Source organism: Dermatophagoides pteronyssinus, unplaced genomic scaffold, assembly GCF_027571235.1.
Source record: "Dermatophagoides pteronyssinus isolate colony J.1.1.1.1 unplaced genomic scaffold, Derpt_VIB-CSIC_2022.12 sq0006, whole genome shotgun sequence".
In the NCBI taxonomy this organism is placed as follows: Eukaryota; Metazoa; Arthropoda; class Arachnida; order Sarcoptiformes; family Pyroglyphidae; genus Dermatophagoides; species Dermatophagoides pteronyssinus.
In genome coordinates this window covers 1,000,164-1,018,368 of record NW_027461530.1, presented here as the reverse complement: position 1 = coordinate 1,018,368, position 18,205 = coordinate 1,000,164, and the positions used below count along the sequence as shown (strand labels likewise).

Below are 18,205 nucleotides of genomic sequence, written 5' to 3'. Positions count from 1 at the left end.
GATCCTGATAATAATGATTAATCTTGTTTTTTGTGTTTATTATTGTTTTTTTTTTTTTTTTGCTTTTTGTTTTAACTTGATTTTCAAAAGAAAAATTATTATTCAAAATGTTACGAAATTGTTTTCAAACAATTTTTCATTCTAGTCTAAGTGTTCGTGATTCATTAAAATCATTAAAATCAATAAAATCTACGAGAACATTCGATGTTACAAGTAAAGAATTAGCACAATTGATGGAATATCGTGGTTTAGAATCAATACAAAAAGTAAAAGAATTTGGTTCAATCAATGGTTTGTGTATGAAATTACATATTTCTCTTGATAAAGGTTAGTGTTGATTTGAAACACACAAAAAAACCATTTGAATTAACATTGACCATTCATTCATTCATTCACATTAGGTTTGGATACAACTGGTGATGACATTAAACTACGAAAACAAGTTTTTGGTTCAAATAAATTGACAGAGATTACATCAAAATCATTTCATTCATTAATATTCGAAGCATTACAAGAAAAAACAATGGTTATGTTAGAAATATGTGCACTTGTTTCATTAGCACTTTCATTTTATCATCCATCCAATGAATCATCTGATGATCAAAGTAAGTCATCAGGATTTTGGATTTTTTTCTCTCTCTCACATTGTAATATTACAAACAACATCCATTAATGAGAGAGAGAGAAAGAAACTTTTTCTTTCTCCTTATCTACATTCGATAATGAGAATCCTATAAAAAGTAATAAGAAATAATCATTTTTTATGTTTTTTTGTTTCTGTTTTTTGGTTGTTGTTTTTTTCAAATAGATTTATATTCCGAACAAATAAATAAAGATCGATATGGTTATATTGAATCAGTTGCCATATGGTTATCGATTATGATCACTGTATTTGTAATGGCAACCAGTGAATATGGAAAGGAGGCTAAATTTAGAGGTTTGATCAATTTCTTATTATCATTATTATTATTATTAATAATATTCCCTTCTTAAATAATAATAATAATAATAACTCTTAGTTTTCCATTCAATCATCTGATGAATGGATGAATGATGGTTGATGATAATGGGGTGAAAACAACCAAAATAAACACCCCAACAATAATAATATATCCAATAACTTTTGATAGTTTTTTGGAGCAAAAACAAAAAAAACAATAACCCGATACGACGAAAATAATATAATCAAATTCTTTTAATGTTGTTTTTCTTATTTTCTTTATTTCTCTCTCTTTTTTACTTGTATAAATCTCTTTATGTGTTTTATCATCAAAATATTTGTTCCGATTAAATAAAACGAATTCATGAATATGAATGGTGGTGATATAAATCTCGTTTGGAGAGAGGAAATAACCCAAACAATCCCAAAAACAACAACGAACAAACAAACAAAATACATAAAATCCGGAATCAAACAACAAACAAAAACATCGTTAAATGAAAAAAAATGCTTTTTAACACTGGCTTTTCGTCAAAATATATAATGTTGTGGGGGGGTTTGAAATCAAAATCTTTGTTTTTCTCTGGCTTCCCTCCCCCCAAATAATAATAATATAAAACAGCATTACAAAATCGTTTGGAAAAAGAACATAAAATCAATATATTACGTAATGGTAATATATATGAAATTTCAACATCGGATTTAGTTGTTGGTGATATTTGCATAATTAAATATGGTAAATTTTCTTGTTTTCTTGTTTATAACAACAGTAGTAGTGTGTTCCAATCTATCATCATCATCATCTACACCCCCCATACTCTCACCTAACCTTTGATCATTGATAGAATGAATGATGAATGATATTAATCATTTTCATGAAGTGAGCAAAGAAGAAGTTTTTTATTCAGGTTAGCTTAGTGTTTAGTGTAGTTTAGAAAGTCAGATGAAAAAATTCTCATTTGCATAAATGTAACACTATTTTTTTTTCTTTCTCTCCTCTAAATTTAATTAATTTTTTATTAACACCTACACACACACCACCACCAATTAACTTTACAAAAAAACTTGTTAATGAAATTGAATGTTGTTTTTTTTTCATCATGTTTTTTTTTCTACTATAGGTGATGTTATTCCAGCCGATGGAATTTTATTCGAATATAATGAACTTAGAATTGATGAAAGCTCAATGACTGGTGAATCAGATCTAGTTGCTAAAAGTACGGATAAAGATATCACAATGTTTGCTGGTATGTTTAAAAAAAAAATTTCATTTATGAAATTTTTTCAAGCCGAAAAATTCTTCTTTTTCATTGTAATCACAATTTGTTTTCAAAGATTCGGCCTTATGTTTGTCATATGTGTGTGTGTTTCCATCAAATATTTCATTATTATTATTATGATTTTCATTTCAAAAAATCCACCACCACCACCCGCTTATTGATGTTTATTTTCATTTTATATTTTTCATATTTTCATTTTTTCCTTTCCTTTTCATTTCACACTTTTTTTAAAAAAAAGGAACTCATGTGATGGAAGGAAGTGGACGTATGATTGTTATAGCTGTTGGTGCAAATTCACAAACAGGCGTTATTCATACACTTATGAAAAGTGGAAAAAAAGGAAAATCAATATTACAATGTAAACTTGCCGATTTGGCTATCAAAATTGGATATTTTGGTATGTTTTGTGTGTGTATGGTTTTGAAATTTTCATTTTCATTTTCATTTTCTGCCCTCATATTTTCCGTTCCGTCTAAGATCATTTTTATACAAACATACACCAGACGCAAACATAGATAAAATCTAAAGATAAATAGAAATTGATATGATAAAAATATGGAAAAAAAAATTTGAATATATTTTCAACAACAACAACAACAACAAAACACATCAAACACAACCAATCACACAGTCTGTTATTTTCCTTTTCTGTTATTTTTTTCCCGTTGCTTCTGACATGTATTTTACCCATCAATATACCCATATTTTGAAGAAAAAACACAAAAAAAAAAATCAATCTATCAATCAATCAATCCTCATTTTATATATATGTTTTGTTCCATTTAAATTCCTTGTTTATTTATTTTTTTGAATTCAAAATTTCATTTTATTTTTTATTTTTATTTGTTTTTTTTATATTTATTTATTTCATAAAAAGGAATATCGATTGCAATAATAACCATTGTAATGCTTATCGTACGATCATGTATTGTTGAATTTGCTATTAAAAAAGAAAAACTTGCATATAAACATATTAAAGAATTTTTTGATCATGTTATTACTGGTATTACGATTCTGGTTGTTGCCGTACCAGAAGGTTTACCATTGGCCGTATCATTATCATTAGCATATTCGGTTAAGGTATTATTATTTTTTTAAAAAAATGAATTCTTTGAAATTCAATTCTCGGATGATGATGATTACGATTTTTTCATCATTTTACATTCGGTTATAAACATCCCATAGACAACAACAGATTCTTGTTTCTAGAATTCCAAATCTCATAATGATAATCATCAATCTTAATCACTTCCATTATCACAACATTTACTGACTGACTGATCAATTCTTGATTATCATGAATGTGTTGTGATGATGGAAAAGAATATTCCGATCCATCTTTTAACACAAAATGTTTATTTCTTTTCTTTTATTTTTTCAATCTAGCAAATGATGAGAGATAATAATCTTGTTCGTCATATTGATGCATGTGAAACGATGGGTAATGCAACAACAGTTTGTTCAGATAAAACTGGTACATTAACAGCAAACAAAATGACTGCTGTACAATGTTATGCATTTGGTATTTATTATACAAAATTATCTAAACGACAACTGGATTTTAATTTTAAAATTGATAATGATAATGATTATAATGATAAAAATGTTAGTAAAATTGATAAAAATACAAATACAAATAAAAGTAATAAGGATAAACATATTGCCGTACATATTCTGGCACAGAATATTGCATTAAATTCTGCATATACAAGTCGTATTGCTGTAAGTATCATATATTGATGGATCCCGTTTGACTTATAGAAACAACTTGCACACCACCAACCTATCCCCCTTTAAATAACCCCCACCACATATCCATTACTATTTTTTAGTTGACATTTCTAACTGAAAAAAAAATAATGGAAAAAATTTTGGTGGCTTAACTTGTTTTTTTCTCTTCTCTTCCTCTCATAATTCATTCTTCATCTTTTTTTTCTTTTATCATTATCCATTAATTCTCTTTGGTTTATATAAGCGAGATGAAAATAATTTGATCCGACAATATGGTAACAAAACTGAATGTGCATTATTAGGTTTTCTTTATAAACTTCAATATGATTATGCTAAATTACGACAAGAATTTCCTGTAAATCAAATTCATCGTGTTTTTGCATTCAATTCAATGAGAAAATTAATGCGTACAATAATCAAACTACCAGATGATCAAGGATTTCGTTTATTAGCCAAGGTTTGTTTTTTTTTATTTTTTGGGAAAAAAATGAGAAAAAAAGATTCCATTATAATTATTTTCATTACTGCTCTTAACACTTCACACACACTCTTCTTATTTCTTAGTTTCTGTTACGCTTTTATCCATTGTTTTTTCTCATATTAATTTCACTATAGCGTTGATGTTTGGTTGTAAATAAAACTAATTTATGTTTGTCTCGTTATTATTATTATTATATTCTAGGGTGCATCAGAAATTATTCTACGAAAATGTTCGTTTATCATTGGTGTGAATGGAAAATTATTACGATTAAATATGATTGAAAAAAATAAGATTACACAAAAAGTATTAAAAGTAATGGCATTGAATGGTCTTCGTACTATTTGTTTGGCTTATGTGGATTATATTTTTCAAAATGATGATGATGATGATACAACTACTACCAACACTACTAATGATGAGTATGATAATCATATTAATAAGTTTTGTTTGATGATTACTAATCGAATATATCATTATTATTATTATTTGAAGGAAAAAAACCACCACCAACAAATCTAACTGTAAGATGATTAAACGAAATACTGAACCGGATTGGGATGATGAAGAATCATATTCGAATATGACATTTTTAGCTGTTGTCGGTATTGAAGATCCTATTCGTATTGATGTAAGAAAAAAAAATAATGTTTAGAAAATGACTTTGAATTTAACTATTGTCATTTTACGATTGTCATTTTTTCTGGTTTTTTTCACACACACACACACAGGTAGCACAGGCAATAAAAAAATTTCAAAAATCCGGTATAACCGTAAGAATGGTAACCGGTGATAATATTGATACGGCTAGATCGATTGCAATTAAATGCGGTATAATCAATCATTCGGATAATTGTAATAATAATTCTATAAATAAAAAAAATCAATTTATGATACTTGATGGTAAACAATTTAATCAAATGATACGAAATGATACTGGTGAAATTGATCAAGATTTATTTGATCAAATATGGCCAAATTTAAGAGTATTAGCACGTTCATCGCCTATGGATAAATATATACTTGTTAAACATATTATAGCAAGTAAAATAACATCAGCAAGAGAAGTAGTAGCTGTTACCGGTGATGGAACTAATGATGCACCAGCATTAAAAATGGCTGATGTTGGTTTTGCTATGGGCATTGCCGGTACTGAAGTTGCTAAAGAAGCATCCGATATTATATTAACTGATGATAATTTTTCAAGCATTATAAAATCAGTTATTTGGGGTAGAAATGTTTATGATAGTATTGCAAAATTTATACAATTTCAATTGACTGTTAATATTGTTGCTGTGTTGATATGTTTTGTTAGTGCATGTATTATACAGGTAAAAAATATTATTTCAAAAAAAAACATTACTTTATTTTTAACGACATTTATCGTTTTTTATCACTTTTTTTTATCATTTCGGTTATTACCGAAAAAAAAATAATAATATTTAGGAAAGTCCATTGCGTCCAGTACAAATGTTATGGGTTAATTTAATTATGGATACATTAGGTTCATTAGCACTTTCAACTGAAGAACCGGATAAAAGTGTTTTACTTCGTAAACCATATGGACGTAATAAACCATTGATTTCAATAAATATGTTAAAAATTATTGTCGGTAATGCTTTATATCAGCTAATCATCTTAATAGTATTTTTATTCTATGGTAAAATGAATTATTCACACGTTTCTAGAATCTTATAATTTTTTGTTTTCAACCAGGTCCACAATGGTTAGATTTTGATTCAGGTTTACAATTTAGTCGTAATACACCAACAGTTCATTTTACAATGTTATTCAATATATTTGTAATGATGACATTATTTAATGAAATTAATTCACGTAAAATTAATGGTGATCGTAATGTATTTGAAGGTTTAGCATCAAATTGGATGTTTTGTTCGATATTTTCTGGTACATTTTTTATTCAGGTAAAAAAATATTTTATCTCATCACATTTTCTTTCTCATCATCAATAATCATTCATCCATCAATTATTACATCAAAAATGAAAACAAGGTATGCATTGTACAATTTGGTAGCATATGGTTCAATACTAGTCCATTAGATTTATCACAATGGTTATGGTGTTTAGCATTCGGTATTAGTATTATGATATGGGGTCAAATTATAACAACATTAACATTAAAAACAAGTAATTATAATTGGATTAATGGAATAAATAATACTACATTAACTCATCGTACTGCTACTACTCATTCGACTAAGAGACGAAATGATGACTGAGAAAATATTTTCGGGTTATTCTTGGTTTCCTAGGACCTAGAGTGTTTTGATGATAACCTTTATTTTAAAAAAGAAATTAATGAATAAATTATAATCGAACAAAATTGATATGATTTTCACATGAACATTTCTGCTATTCAACCGAATCATTTTATTATATCAAACTTATCAGGCAATTTTTTGTTGTTATCTACAAAACACATTTGGTCTGGTCTTTAACGAAAACAAAAAATTCTGTTTATTTGGCAAAATTTTTTTTTCTTCTTAAATCAACGCGCAACCCGGTATCCACTGTTAACACACACACACACAAACACACACGACAATCATGTCCCCTCATAACACACCATGCGATGATGATATCATTTTGGATTTTTTGCTTTTTTTTCATTTTATTTTTAGAAATCGTGGTTATATCTTTTGGGAACAATCATTACAACTACATTAATGTGTTTGGTTGGGGGTTATATTTGAGAAAAAAAATGTACGCCCGTAATAATCGTAATAATAATTTGTTGTTTAGTGTCCAGGACCAGACAGACAAACAGAATTGAAATAACATGAAAAACATTTGGACAAAAACGAAAAATTACGATCAAAAATGAACAAGAAAATGTATACTTGTTTTTTTGTTTGTCGTCATCGTAAATACAAGAATCGGTGAATCTCTCTCTCTCAACTATTTTTTTTAATGTACAAAAAAAAAGAATTTACGACAATCATCATCCTGATGATGATGATGAAAAAATCACACACACACACACACACACATTCCCCAAAAAAAGTAAACAAGATACACACAACATTTAGGAATTTATACACCTTTAACATTTTTTTTTTTTTTTGATTCTGTGATTTTTTTTATTGTTCATCACAGAATCAAAAAAAAACATTTTAGAGTTGTATCCATTCTCTCTCTCTCTCTCTCTCTCTCTCTCTCTCTCTCTCTCTCTCTCTCTCTCTCTCTCTCTCTCTCTCTCTCTCTCTCTCTCTCACTTTCTCTTGATGATCATATAGGATTTTTCTATGTGAAAAGCATTATGGGCGAGATTTATTTATCTGTGCTTGTCCAACCAACCAACCAACCAACTAATAAAATAGTTTTTTAGGTGTATTAAGGTCATTTTATTAATGTTTTTTTTTTTGTTGTACAAGGGGGAAAGCAAATGAAGAAATCAGGAAAAAATTAAAAATTAATAATTAATAATAATGGATCCATATTGGTTTGTTTGTGTGTGTGTTAACCCCCGCATACCAAATCATTTTATTTGTTCAGGTGCTGTGGGTAAATTCATAAATTTTATCTCTCTCTCCTAGAATGAATTCTACACAGAGACTTTCAATCCATTTATATTATTATTGATCATAATGAAAAAAAATCAAGCAGCTTGAAAGAGAAGAAAAATACCCGAAACTAATTATTATTACCTCTATTTAATTGCATACAAACATTTTAGTTAGTTAGTTAGTTGGTTGTACAATTTATTTGACCAATATTTTTTTGCTACTAAATGAGACCATTCTGTATGGTAATCAATGATTTGTTGTTGTTGTTGTTTTTGTGTTTGGATTCCATGGAATCGATTTACCATTAACACATTATATCAAAAGAAAGTAACAAAAACAAAAACAAAAAAATGATAATTGAAAAAAGTGTTTCAATTCAGGTAAAATGTTCATGATGATGTTGATGTTCAAATAAGTAGCCAATATATGTTATCTATCTTTAATAGATAACATTGTAAATTATTATTATTATTCTTAACAGCTGGTGATTGATTGATTGATTGATTGACGATACACACACAAAAAAAAACCGAAGATGATATTGATATTGATCGAAAAATGTTTTGCTACTTGAAAATTAGATAATGTGATTAATTTGTATTCGATTTGGTCAATTCTGCAGAGAAATTCTGTTGGAAAACATGATATTTGAACGAAATCGATCGATTGATTGAAAAATGATAAAAAACTACAAGGAGGCCAGTTCGGTTTGCCATTGATCCATCAGCAAAAAAAAAAATTAATTAGAAAGAATGAAAGAAATTATAGAAAAATCTGATGATAAAAATTGAAAAATATTTTATTTTATTTTAATTCATACATTGATGATTTTGTTTAATTTACATGTGAAACTTTTGGTGTATAAATACATAAAACAATGTTAGTATTATATATGACAAAAATTCAAAAAAAATGGTGATAATAACAGGAAAAAACAAAAAACTTTTAATGTGTAAATGAATCGATTATGATGACAGGAAGCGAGAAAGAGAGAAAACAAATGTGCGCAAATTACAATATTCTTTTTGAAAAGTTAATCAACAATAATTATTCTGTGTGTCTGTATCTGTGTGTGTGCTTTACCCGGAATAAGTGATAATAAAAAAAAAAAACATTCAGCTATTTGATCAACATAAACATAAACAATTACAAATCACTTTTGACAGGTAAATCCGAATAAGTAATAGATCTGGCATTTACATCCGATTTTTTGTTTGTTTGGTTGTTTTTTTTGTAATTTTCCAAGGCAATTTTTTTTTATTAACAAGCCTGGCATTTTTTTTGCATTCAAGGAACAAAACGGGTTAAAAAATCATGAATCATTGATGATATTCACAAGTTTGATATTATTGATTTTGAAGGAAAACAAAACAAAACAGAAACGAAAAAAAAAATCAAACAAAACAAAATGAAAAAAAGAAGAAGAAAAATGTTTGAAAGGAAGACTTGATAATTGTTTTCTTTTTTTAGAAAAAAAGATGTTCTCCTCTCTGTTTGTGTGTGTTTACTTTTACCCTTTCATTTGATTATTCTGTAAAGATCCTTGGCTGATGTTGATGACGTTGATGATGACGATGGTAATGATGATGATGATGATGATGGTAAGCAATAATCAACAAAAACAACAACAACAACAGAATAATGGAAAAAACAAAAACAGAAAAAAATATATATTTTACAAACAATGGTGATGATAATGATGAAATGAGAATCGATCGAATTCATTTTCGCATTGATCGATTTACTTTTTGTTGAATTCTGTCAAAATTCTTCATTCTGCCACTAATCTTTGATATATTTCGATTCTGATGATGTATAGATGAGGAAAATATGTATGATGAAGCAAGCAAATGGAAGTTTTTTTTTGAGAGAAGAGAAAAGAAGAAATTTTCCCATTCTGATGAATTTAAGTTAATTGTTTTCACGTGTTTTTGTTACTTGTTGTGTGTCTGTGTTTGTTTTGTTGTCAAAATTACATTTATCGATCCAATTTCATTTCAGTGTCATTGATATTCAACAACAAACGAAAATTGATGAACTTTTCTCTCATTCCATAATCGATAAATTGACAACATTTGTAAGAATGAGAACCAGAAGAAAAAGATTACAAAAAAGATCAACGTTTAAAAAGAATTTTACGAAAGGCTTTTCGATAGTCACGATTAAAGATGGTATCTTTTTTGTTTCGATGATGATGATAAAATGGGAAAAGGAAGAAAAAAAAGAAAAAAATTGAAATCAATGAATTTTGAATTTAATTTTTTTGTTTAATTCAAAAAGCAAAAAACATGATTTTCATGCAAAAAGCTAAAAATTTCATCGCAAAAAATGGAAAATATGCTAATTTTTATCCACTATTTTCATCATCATTTGTTGCATTTGCTAAAAGTTTTTTTCGCTTTTGGTTTCTTTTGATTTTGCTGTTGAAAAAAAGCTAAACTCACAAAAACTAATCCTTTTTTTTTGCTCCTAAAAGTGAGACCCGAAAAAGAAAAAATCCTATTCTGGATTGGTTTCAAAACTTTTTTTTTATTTTTCCTGACTACCAAGTTGACAAAATAGAGATACAGAAAGAGAAATTTCCAAAAAAAAAAAGTTTGGCCAAAATCAAAATCCAGAACCAACAACCAACGAACAAATGAACAAAAAACGTGAATATTCTTTTGAACGTGGATACTATCACACTATACAGACATACAAAGACAAACACAAAACAAAAAACTGAAAAACTGAAAAACTGAAAAACTGAAAAACTGAATGAACCAGAAAATTCAACGACAAATCAACAACAACAACAACAAAAAAAACAAACAAATGAATGACTGAATAAATAGAAAGATAAGATGGATCGATACTTACAAATAATGGGATTTGCGGCTGATTTTTTTTCCCCGTTTTTGCATCCAATCCATTCATTTCGTTCATTTCGTTTGGTTTGGTTTGGTTTTCATTTTCGCGATCACGAAAAAGCCAGCAGCAGAAAAAAAGAGAAAGAAAAATCCAACCGACCAGATCAAATCCAGATTCAGATTTTTTTTTTTTTGAGAAGAAAAAAAAAGTTTTTAAAAAAAAGAAAAAATAAAGATTATTTTTGTTTGATAAAAGGAAAAAATTCATTTCTTGGATTGGATTCTGGTAATGGAAAATCTTTTTTTTTTTTTTTGGTTCAAATGGAAAAATAACACGCAGCACGACAAAACTAAAAACCAGAATCCAGAACGCTAACCCATTTATCCATACAAAAAAAAGTATGGCTTTAGAAAAGAGAAATTCTGAGATTCTTTCTTTCTTTTTGATTTGATTTAATTAATTGTATAACATTACTAACACTTTGTCTGTCTGTTGGTGTATGTTTTGGTAATGTGTGTGTCTTTTTTTTCTAAAAAAAAACCACTTAATGACAAATTAATTGCTATGCTTCATTTAATCGTTCAAAAACAAACTTAAATGATGAAACAGGAAAAAAAAAGAAAAAATCTTCAATTCAATTTCATTTCTAAGGTTTGTTTTTCTATTACTGGAAAAGATTTACGAAAAAAATCCAGGGAAAATATTATTGTTTTTCGCTTGTTTGTCGGTATATTTATGGATGATGGTTATTATTATTTTTTTGGTCTGAAACATATGTTTGTTTTTGAGGATAACAACAAAACAAGAAAAACCATCAAATGATGGATATAAAAAAAAGTAAATGGGGGTAATTAAAGAAACTGGAATTACAAACAAACCTAACTTATTCTGCAAAAACAACAATAATAACGAGCAAAAAGTTTTGCTAAAAAACCATATGTATGCATCGTTTATATTTATTTGTTTTCTTGTTTTTGTTTTCATAACCAGGGATAATGTGTTTGAATAAATGAATAAAAATCAAATCAAAATAATGAAAATAATAACTACCTGAATTACCATAACCAAGCCAAAATGCAACAGCAAATACACCTTCTGGTATATTTTCTTTACAATTTTGACATAAGGCTACAAGAACATAAAGCACAAAAAAAGGCAACCAAGCGGTAATGAATGCGGCCATTATTAAACCAACAATCAATGTTGCTCTACGTTCACGTGCTTTTGCAATTTTTCTTTTATGACGTTCAGCATCACTTGGTAAATGAATTGATGGTTGATCTTGATATTGTACACGATTATTACGTTTATTTTTCTTATTATTATTATTTTGATTATGATGATGATTATGATCATCATCAACAATAGTATCAGAATCTTCATAATCAGCAATACTTAATGTTGAACCAAATCGTGATCGTAATAATTTTGGTGCACTTAGAAAACTTTTTGATTCACAGCTTGCATCTTTATTTGTTGGTGAATCAGCCGTATCTGAATCATCATCAATAGTACCATTTGATTTTGTTGTTGATATGCTATTATTATTACTGTTTTTACTAAGACCATTGATCTTTTTTGTTTTTGGTTTTAGTAATTTAAAAGTTTTAACTTTTGAAAAGTATGTCAATTTTGTTGTTGGTGATGGTTGAGGATGATGATACGAATGATGATCATTACTATTATCAACAGAATCATTATTTATTTCATTTAAATTATAATTTTTACTAATTCGACCACTACATTCATTATTAGTTTCATCAATAATTATCCTTTGTTGTTGTTGTTGTTGTTGTTTGTTTCCATGATCATCATTGTTTCCGTTGGGAGATGTTGTTGTTGTTGTTGTTTGATTATTATTATTATTATTTGTTGTTGATGTTGTTGTTGTATTTAATGTAGAAATAATTTCACTAGTAGATATTATATTCCATGATTGCCTACGAGATTCTGATGATGTTTCAATTATAATTTGTGGTGGTAATGCTGTTGTTGTTGTTGTTGTTTTCATCAAATTACCACCACCACCACCACTACTACCACGAATATCGCAACCAACATTCCATTCATTATCAATGATAGAATTATTATTCTTTTTTGACTGTTGTTGTTGTTGTTGTTTATAATTATCTGATTCAAATCTAATTTGTGAACGAATTTCGTTTGTTGATGATGATGCTGGTATTAAATTCATTTTTACAGTTTGTTGTTCATCATCATCATCATCATCGTCATCTTCATTATCATCAACAACAACAACAGGATCGTCAACACAAACATCCGTAACACCATTTTTGATGTCCATATTATGATCTTCATCATCTTCATCATCATCATCGATAACATCATCATCAACATCATTACGATGATGATGATAATGATGATGATGATGATGTTGTTGACAATGATGATGTTCATTGTTGTTGTTGTTGTTGTTATTATTCTTATCATTGTTGTTGTTGTTGTTATTAATAATATTATCGGGTGGACTTGGATTACTAAAACTTGTACATAATGTTGTTGTTGTTGATTTTTCTTTCATTGTTTCATTTGCTGTTGTTGATATGGTTGTTGGTATTTTAAAACGTTTTTTAGCTATATGTTTTCTTGCTCGACTACGTGCAGCAATAAATATTTTGGCATAAACAAAAACCATCATCAAGGCAGGAAAATAGAATGAACCGATTGAACTATAACTATAGAGATAGTTGAATGGATTATGAATGAAAAATCAAATATCATTTTTTTCTAGAATACTTACAGTACATAACCAATATCATCACTTAAATTACATTGTGGATATTCACTTGATTGTTCAGCTTTTTTCCAACCAACTAAAGGTGGTAATGAAACAAATGCAGAAAATATCCATACAAATGCAATCATCATTGCAGCTCTTGATGGTGTACGTTTTTTAAGATATTTAACAGCTTGTGTTATACTCCAATAACGATCCAAACTGATAAGAAAAAGGCTATTGATACTTGCTGTACAAAGTAAAACATCTAATGCAGCATGTATATCACACCAAACCTGACCAAACATCCAATAACCCATTAATTCTCTTGCTAATGAAAAAGGCATTATAACCAATCCAATAAGTAAATCAGATACAGCCAATGATGCAATAAACCAATTCTGTACTGGTTTTAATGCTTTTTCAGTTGCAATTGCAATACAAACAAGTAAATTACCAACAACAACTAATATTATAATACAAGTTAAAAAAAAGGCCAATAATACAATTGATAATTGTGTATAGCCACTTGGAAATGGTTTACTTGTCCATACATTCCACCAATCTGAATTAAAATCATTGATTGATAATGTTGTTTCATTAAAATCACTAAATATTGTTGTTGTTGTTGTTAAATTATCGATTATAGTCCAATGATCATTATTATTATTATTATTATTATCGATTAAAGTAACATCAGTTTTACTAATATCATCATGATGATGATTAAAGGAATGAAAATTTTCAGTTACATTCAAAACAGATAATGTTGATGATGGTAGTAGTGATCTGTTGATAATAATATTTGATGCATTAATAATATTATTTTGAATGCTTAGATTATTATGATTATAATGATTGTCCCAATTGGTTTCATTTTTAATCAATTCCAATACATATTTGGTTATATGATCATTATGATGATGATGATAATTTTCAATTGTATTATTCATTGTTTTGTTAAACATAGAAACATTATTTGTTGTTATTTGATGATCATCATTTATTTCCATAATCACAATCATTCCAAAAAATTCATCATTTTTTTTTTTGTTTTGTTTGTCAAAGTTGTTGTTGTTTTTCATTAGGTCATCATTATTCATCTGAGTTTGAACATCATCGTTGGACATTATCGTTATTTCATTTTTTCAAATTTGTCAATCAATTCATTTTTGGGCCAAAAACCATTTCGATCATTTTGTTGATGATCATTCGTTGTTGAGAATAAAAAGTAAAATCACGAAATTCCAAATGGATTCTACATTGAAAAAACAAGAAGAAAAGAAGAAAAATATTTACATTAAACAAAATGAATAAATTTCATAGATTTTTATTATGATTTATGTACATCATGTGAGTGTGTTTTGACTGGAACAAAAAAATCAATTGAACAAACCAAAGAAAAAAATCATTTTTCGTTTCATTTTTTCTTGGGTTCAATCAAATCAAATTGAATTTTTGTTTTTGTTTTCTGTTTTGTTTGCAATAATAAAATCAAATACCATGATACTGAGAGAAAAGAGAAATGAATCTCAACAACAAAATTCATTTGAACTAGTTTCCAACAACAACAACAAAATTTTAAGATTTTTTTTATTCCTAGTTTGATAAATAGTTTTTCTCTCTCTCTCTCTTTCTTAGTCTTTAATTTTGTTTATTTATTATGGTTTTTGATTCTTCAATTTATTCCTACCAGAGAGAAAAAAATGTCCAACCAAATAATGTAAAGCAATCAATCTTTTTTCTTCTTTTGCTGTATTTTTATTTATTTATTTTTTAATCTTGGCCACACTGATATTCTGATCTTAATGAGCTTGATTCTTGCCTCTTTTTTCCATCCATATATTCTACATATGCATAACATGAGTAAAGAAGGAAAGAGAGAGAGAGAGAGAGAAATTCTTGAATACTTGTCATTACTTTCAACCATTGAAATGAAATGAATGAATTTTTTTTCATTTCTAAATCGAAATTTATCCAAAAAAAAAAAGAGAGAGTCAGAGAAGTGGATAGAGAGAGAGAGAGAGATGGAAAAAAATGAAAGATGGATAACAGGCCATAAGAATCTGGTCAAAAAATGATCATCATCATCAGAGTTTTCTCTTTCTCTCTATATGCGGAATAAATAGAGAATATTCTTCAAAACAACCAACCAACCAAATATCATTAAATGGAAAGGAAAAATGAATGAATGAATGAATGAATGAATGAATGAATGAGAATTGCTTTTCATTTCTCTGTATTTTATTTTCTCGTTATTTATATTTATTTATTATATAACCAAAAATAATACAAAAGGCCTAATTTTGCTTGAACCAAAAAAAAAAAAAAAAAAAAAAATGGTAAGTTATGCCAATTTCTCTCTCTCTCTCTCTCTCTCTCTCTCTCTCTCTCTCTCTCTCTCTCTCTCTCTCTCTCTCTCTCTCTCTCTCTCTCTCTCTCACTCTCTATTGGCCACTCGAATGATGTATGTTATTTTCTTCTTTTTTTTCTTCTTTTCGCTCAGACCTATTCACAAACACACAAACACAAACACACAGACGATTTATTTTCTTTATGCTGCGATTGACCTAAACATTAGATGGATGCATACGAAAATGGCTAAAACATTATTCTCTTTATTCTGATGTTTGTAGACCAGAATTCAACAGCATTGGTTGGTAACATAAAATTGCTTTGCAGATCATTAACTTTATATCGGTTGAATGTTTGACTATTTTCATCGTTTTTTTTGTCTTATAATTCATCCATATATAGTGTATGTTCATTTTCATTATCGTTTGTTGCATCATCAGATGCGGGCAAATTATTTATTCTTTGTGTGTGTGTGTGTGTGTGTGTGTGTGTGATGATTATAACTAAACAAGCAAAAAGAAAAGTAAAAATAAAGGAATAAATAAATTCACATAGCATTAATTAATCAGAGTGATTTTTCTCGGTTCTCGCCTGTTATCTTGAACCATTTTATTTCAGTTTTTTTTACCTGGGGAAAAAAACTTGACTTTCAATTCGTTTCGTTCAGTTATCAGAAGAAGCCAAAAATTCCAAAAACCAAAATCAACAAGGTTATCAACAATAAAAACACTGAAAAACAAAACAGTAGCAGAAGAGAACGAACACAATGTGCTTAAAGATAATATTTTACTAGATCAGGATGATGACCATGTGTTTAGTTCATTTGGATTTCCTCCCCCTCTCCCCCACCACCACCATCACCTCATATTCACCCATTCTATAATGGATGATCATCATGAAAACAATATTACCAGCAACAACAACATTACCATATTAGATGTCAAAAATGTTTTAAAAAATGATAAGATTTTTTTTTTGATTCTTTTTTTTTGTATTCATAGTCATTTAGTGTTGAACAAAAGTGAAAAAAGAAAAAGAAAATTCTTGAATACCAAAAAAAATCGTTCTAATTAATAATAATGATAATCGTTTTTTTCTTCGTTTGTTTCTACATTCTTTCTTTTTGTTTTCCACTTTCAGTATCACACACACACACATATTCAAAATTCTCATGGGACAAACTCAGAATTTATTTGAAAAGAGAGAAAATTCTGAACTAAACAGAATAGCAGAGAATAGCAGATTATAGTCATTGCTCAACATTGCATGCTTAACATTATTTCCATATGGAACAAGCCAGAAAATATAAAGAATTTTTGAAAACAAAAATGTTTAGCAATAATTTTAAATCATCAACATTATAAGTGATGATAATAAGTGATGCAAAAATGTCAAAAAATCTGGATCATCAAAAAAAAAGGCAAAAAACATATCATTGTGACGATGATCCAGATTTTGTCTTGATGCTGTCACACAGTGAAAAAAAAATGCAAATGAATGAATGAAATTGAAACTAAACATTGAAATTCTTCTCAACATTTTTTTAATTCCAATGATGATGATAATGTATTTTTTTGCCATCAAACTTATTTATTATCTTCTGTTTCACACCACAACAGCCAACAACAACAACAAAAAAAGGCTTTTCACATTTTTTGCAAACAGCTTTTTTTTTGTTTGGTTGAAAATTTGAATTGCAAATTATTAAATTTTTGTTTTTCTTCTTGTTTTGTTTTGAAAATGAAAATTATAATTTAAAATGACTTAACCGGACATATTTTTTTTCTCACTGATTATTCCTATATGCATATTATGTTTTCCCCCACAGAATGATGATAATTTTGGTTTTTTTTTTTGATTTTTATACAGCCCAACGTCACAAGAATATTCAACGATAATCAAAGAATGTTGTTTTGTTGATTAATGATGAAAACTTTTCATTTTTCTGATGGTAAAAATAATGAATAGAATGAAATGAAAGAAAATTTCCCTGGAAATAAAATCTATATTTGAAGAAGAAGAAGGTAATTTGGAAACTTTTTTTGTTTTCAATGGAATTTGTTTGTTTGTTTGTTTGTTTGTCACATTCAACAACAACAACGACAACGAAAATAGATTCAGATAATTAATGAATCAAATTTCGACAAATTCGTGATTTCGTTTTTTTCATTTCACAAAAATCATTAGTCTTCATCATCATCATTTTGTTTAGGATCAAACAATATATCGATATGCGGTAGTTTGGATGATGATGGACGCCATTTTTTTCTATTTTTCTTTGCTCAAATATTCTATCAACATAAAAA

At 27.8% G+C, this 18,205-nt stretch overlaps 2 protein-coding genes across 3 annotated transcripts in view; one reads left to right on the top strand and one right to left on the bottom strand.

The window, feature by feature from the left end:
- The first annotated feature begins 41 nt into the window (after positions 1-41).
- LOC113795933 (plasma membrane calcium-transporting ATPase 2-like) lies at positions 42-6,778 on the top strand. The gene is made up of 15 exons (XM_027346172.2): positions 42-327; positions 402-605; positions 809-937; positions 1,563-1,676; positions 2,062-2,187; positions 2,459-2,617; positions 3,098-3,300; positions 3,607-3,942; positions 4,196-4,408; positions 4,634-4,851; positions 4,925-5,060; positions 5,161-5,760; positions 5,876-6,089; positions 6,146-6,354; positions 6,443-6,778. The coding sequence occupies exons 1-15, from the start codon at positions 108-110 to the stop codon at positions 6,668-6,670; spliced, it is 3,309 nt and encodes a 1,102-aa protein (XP_027201973.2). The 5' UTR covers positions 42-107; the 3' UTR covers positions 6,671-6,778.
- A 1,960-nt stretch (positions 6,779-8,738) lies between these two features.
- Positions 8,739-18,205, bottom strand: part of LOC113795955 (uncharacterized) — a 34,123-nt gene continuing 24,656 nt past the window's right edge. For both annotated transcript variants that reach the window (XM_075820428.1, XM_075820429.1), the window contains 4 exons: positions 13,569-14,802; positions 11,858-13,503; positions 10,817-10,834; positions 8,739-10,132 (listed from right to left, as the gene is read on the bottom strand). In XM_075820428.1, the coding sequence (XP_075676543.1) occupies positions 10,074-10,132; positions 10,817-10,834; positions 11,858-13,503; positions 13,569-14,674 (2,829 nt within the window). In that variant the 5' untranslated portion in view covers positions 14,675-14,802 and the 3' untranslated portion in view covers positions 8,739-10,073. The remainder of the gene's footprint in view (positions 10,133-10,816; positions 10,835-11,857; positions 13,504-13,568; positions 14,803-18,205) is intronic.